Raw genomic sequence first — 3,911 nt, forward strand, 5'->3', positions numbered from 1 at the left:
TGTATGAATATAAGTGGAAGAACGCAATCGCAAAAAAGCAATCAAAAGTCAAAAGACAAGCCCATAAATCAATCACGTTTAAAAATAAATAATTGGCGAAGGAAGCTAAAGAAATCATTCTTCCCAACCCATATCTTGTTCAAACTAGCAGAAGCTGGTGGATTCTTTAGTTGGCAAAATAAAAACCATCTTTTCCTAGTCCTAACAGAAGATTAGTTTTATCAATTGTGATTCTCAACCCAAAAATGAAAACAAAGCGAAGAGTGCAACAAATTTCAGCAAGACTAGTGAATTCAAAGAGATCCGATTGTGGTTATAATGCATAAGCATTTACATTCTCATTTTTATCAAGACGTCTCAAATCACCAGATTATTTACAATTTTTAATGTTAAGTGGACAACAATATGCATTGGCATGTTGCAACAATTTTCCTTCTTCTCATGTCTAATTGCATGATAAACCTTTGTAATCTCTTTAATTATGATAGAAAAAATAAATAAAACAACCCTCTCTCCTTCTACAATTGTGCATTACTTCCATTGCCATTATAGACTCAATGGGAATTCAAGTTCAATGGGGATAGAGGCGAATGGGAAGTCCTTTCGCAGGCAAAGGGACAGGTACCACCACCGTATTCTCATCAGGAATGAGTTTTTCCCATCTAAACTTCCCCACCACATTGTAAATAAAGACCAGTATAACCAATCGAGCAATATCTTTTCCGGGACATATCCGAGGTCCTCTGCCAAAAGGGACATATGCATAAGGTATTGATCCAGTTCCTTCAGACCTGGAGGGATCAAACTTTTCTGGTTGAGGGAAATACTCTGGGTTCTTGTGCGTTGTATTGGGGGTCCAATATATCTGTACAAAATACCAGGGAGTTAGATACAAAGAGAATTTGAGGGTATCACATTTGTACACTACATGACCATTGCAAAGTAAGAGTAACCGTTTTTTCAAAGGATTTCAGTAGCATAACAGATACTGTATGTAAAATAGAAAATGAATACCTCTACAGAAGGGTTTTGTTTGGCTTGAGAAATTTGAATAAAGATTTAAAATCCATCTAAATCGCTCTAGTTGTTTGGATTACTTAAAAAGTATCTAGATTTGTAATTTATTACTTATTTAAATACATTTTCAACACTAAATTAATTGGTAGTTTATAAATCCAAATATCTCTTGAGTAATTTAAACAATTCAAATGATTTGAAAGGATTCAAATTCTTCATCAAATCTCTCAATCTAAACACAACTTGGAAAGTCATTACTTGTCATTACTTGGGATTTTCAAGATTCGTGAGTGTCTAGAAAATAGGGATGGGCATACTTATAATTTAAGGATATGGAAATAGATTAGCAATACGTTTGAGAGAAATAATTTGTAAGTTTCTCAATTTTTAAGAGTGAGTTTTTTATACGTACACTGTCAGTGTACAAAATTTTTTATTCTAACAAATTTAGATCATACCACATAAGATAAACTCAAATTTAAAATTTAAATCAGCCACATGTGATATTCATTCATTATTGCTAACATAAAAATATCACTACATTGTCAGTACATAAATAGTCTCTTCTTCTAAAATTCTTTTCCTTTTCTAACTCAATCAAAATTTCCTTCATCTCTCTTCCACATTAGAGGAAGTGCTCTCTCTGGTTCTTAGCTTCTCTTGTTTGAATAAATTCTTTTCTAGGATTTCCCAATGAGAGATTCTTCTCTCCTAAGATTTCTTAGTGAGAGTTTTTCTTTTCTCTCCTAAATTGTTCTAGCGCAGTTTCCTGAGTTTTTCTTTGTGAAAGTTATTTTTGTTTATCTTTTTTGTGAAATTTGAGATTTTGTAGATTTAAGATCTATTTTTTCATATATGCAATTTTTCTATTATTGTCAAATTTAAAATTTTTCTTTGGACTTAAATCAGTTTTAATCAAGTGTGACTATCAAAAGACATACACAAATATGTTAAGCTACAATGATTCATTCGAATGGAAGATGTGTAAAAGTATCAATATTATCTTTATTTGTATTGATTTATTAAATATGTTATATCTATAGATTTCAGATCTATATGTATATGGATCATGTTTGATATATTTTCTGCCATTATTGCAAATTTATTAAATGAAATGATCTTTTTGATCTCAGTACTTCACAAGCCACATTCCAGGCATACTTCATGTTCTGTAGGTCTTTCCAATTTAGCGGCTCCCCAGGAATTTTCTTTTCTGCAATGCTCCTTTGTTCTTGTTAATTCCAAAATTCAGATCAGAAGGGTCAGTCCAATACTTTCTTGCAATTATATATAAAAGGAAAATTGTAGATTTTTCTACCTTTTACTCTTTTAGGACTTCATCATAGATATCGGGAAATTCAGCAAGATATTTCATAACAAAAGTGATGGCTGTGGTAGTTGAGTCTTGGCTACCGATAATCGAGCCCCATATTTTATCAGCAGTTTCCAGCTCAGACATGAATTTGCCTCCATCATCTGGCACGGTTAGCAGATATGATGAAAGATCATCAGCATGACATGATTTCTTTTCCACGAGATCCATTTTTCTTTGCCTTATAATTCCCAATAATTTCTTTCTTATAGAATGTGCGGCTTTGATTCCACGATAAAATGAAGTCCCTGGTAAGTTTATAGGAAGGGAGAAAATCCCAGCAGCCATTACATCAAATGGCTCGGAAAAATGTTGGATTTGATTAGGATCATTATCAATGCTCAAAAAAACTCTACAGGCTTCCGTGAAGGCAAACTTCTTGACAAGTGATAAAACATTGACTTCTTTTTGGAATCCCAGTGAGTTTGAAAGTGTTTCTTCGCGACAGAATCGACAACCTCAACAAGATTATGCAGAACATCAGGTTTGAAAAATCCTAACAGCATGACACGGAGCTTCAAGGAAGAATCAGCTATTGTTGTTGTTGGCGTTGCAGAATATGGGAAGATTTTCCTGATATTTCTTGGAAAAGCAAGAGAAACAAGCTTATTCTCATTTGAGAACAGAAATTTGTTTGCTGCAGCCCCACAAAAAACAGCAGTTGGTTCTGAAAGTAGTGAGGTTTTGAACACTTCCTTGGAGTATTTTTTCATTCTATCCATGAAAAATTTTTCAGGGATTCCCTCCTGTACCATGTTGAATAATTGGAAGGTTTCTCCAACAATTGGCCAAAACCAGTTGTGCCAGGGGGGAGTTGAGAATTGAATATGGCTTTGGATTTTGGTGGGAAAGAGATTACTGTTAGGCAAGAAAGGAGGAGAAAAATAAATAGAAGCAAGAGCTCCATGTATAATATCTCTTGGCTGCCTAGTTGCTACTTTTGGTAACTGGGACTTGGATAAATTCATCTCTCAAATAGGCTCTTATATATGAGAAGGAGGTATGTAGCTTACATCAGTTTTCCATTCATGGCCTCCACTCCAGCATCGCCACATGGGCATTTGTAAAATATGGCCACGATTCCTGAAATCAATTGCTTAACCTTATTTCTTAGGCCAAATCTAATGTCAGCACTTCTGGATTTTTTAAACTTTTCTAAAGCGATAGACCTGGCCAAAATCATTGATGAATCTTCTAAGCACTTGAAGAAAACATTTATGAAGGTTGTGAATGTCTCATTTGAAAAAAAAATTAATCGGAATAAGTATTTCAGATTTTTCTCCTTATCATTTTAGAGACATTCAAACTTATTCCTCCAAATTAACTTATGTTTTTCTCCAAAGAAAAAGGAAAGAAACAACAAATAGTTGGACAATCTCTTTGCTCCGAAGGTGGTTCAATTTATATTCACTGGTTGTACAATTTATTTCAAAGGCTTATTACCGTTAATTGTCAGCCCTAGTTATCAATATGGGATTGATGAATTTCAAACAGATCCTTAGTAATTGATGAGCATGTGGAC

At 33.8% G+C, this 3,911-nt stretch overlaps 2 protein-coding genes across 2 annotated transcripts; both read right to left on the reverse strand.

Annotated features, from left to right (window-relative positions):
• Positions 1-571: 571 nt before the first annotated feature.
• On the reverse strand, positions 572-2,677 carry LOC113704878 (cytochrome P450 716A75-like). Its single transcript, XM_027226747.1, has 3 exons — positions 2,343-2,677; positions 2,179-2,248; positions 572-865 (listed from the first exon to the last, which is right to left on the reverse strand). Exons 1-3 carry the CDS (start codon positions 2,675-2,677, stop codon positions 572-574), a joined length of 699 nt encoding a protein of 232 aa, XP_027082548.1.
• Positions 2,678-2,730: 53 nt separating this feature from the next.
• On the reverse strand, positions 2,731-3,144 carry LOC140012809 (beta-amyrin 28-monooxygenase-like). The gene has a single exon (XM_072061124.1). The coding sequence runs from the start codon at positions 3,142-3,144 to the stop codon at positions 2,731-2,733; it is 414 nt and encodes a 137-aa protein (XP_071917225.1).
• Positions 3,145-3,911: the final 767 nt, after the last annotated feature.

This window comes from Coffea arabica, chromosome 8e (genome assembly GCF_036785885.1).
Source record: "Coffea arabica cultivar ET-39 chromosome 8e, Coffea Arabica ET-39 HiFi, whole genome shotgun sequence".
Taxonomy (NCBI): Eukaryota; Viridiplantae; Streptophyta; class Magnoliopsida; order Gentianales; family Rubiaceae; genus Coffea; species Coffea arabica.

Excerpts from the sequence above, each read along its gene's own strand:
- LOC113704878 (XM_027226747.1), bottom strand. The coding sequence starts at position 2,677 with ATGGCTGCTGGGATTTTCTCCCTTCCTATAAACTTACCAGGGACTTCA. Across the intron at positions 2,249-2,342 it reads TATGATGAAGTCCTAAAAGA|AACAAAGGAGCATTGCAGAA; the intron begins GTAAAAGGTAGA and ends GGAATTAACAAG. Across the intron at positions 866-2,178 it reads AAAGACCTACAGAACATGAA|ATATATTGGACCCCCAATAC; the intron begins GTATGCCTGGAA and ends TATTTTGTACAG.
- LOC140012809 (XM_072061124.1), bottom strand. The coding sequence starts at position 3,144 with ATGGTACAGGAGGGAATCCCTGAAAAATTTTTCATGGATAGAATGAAA.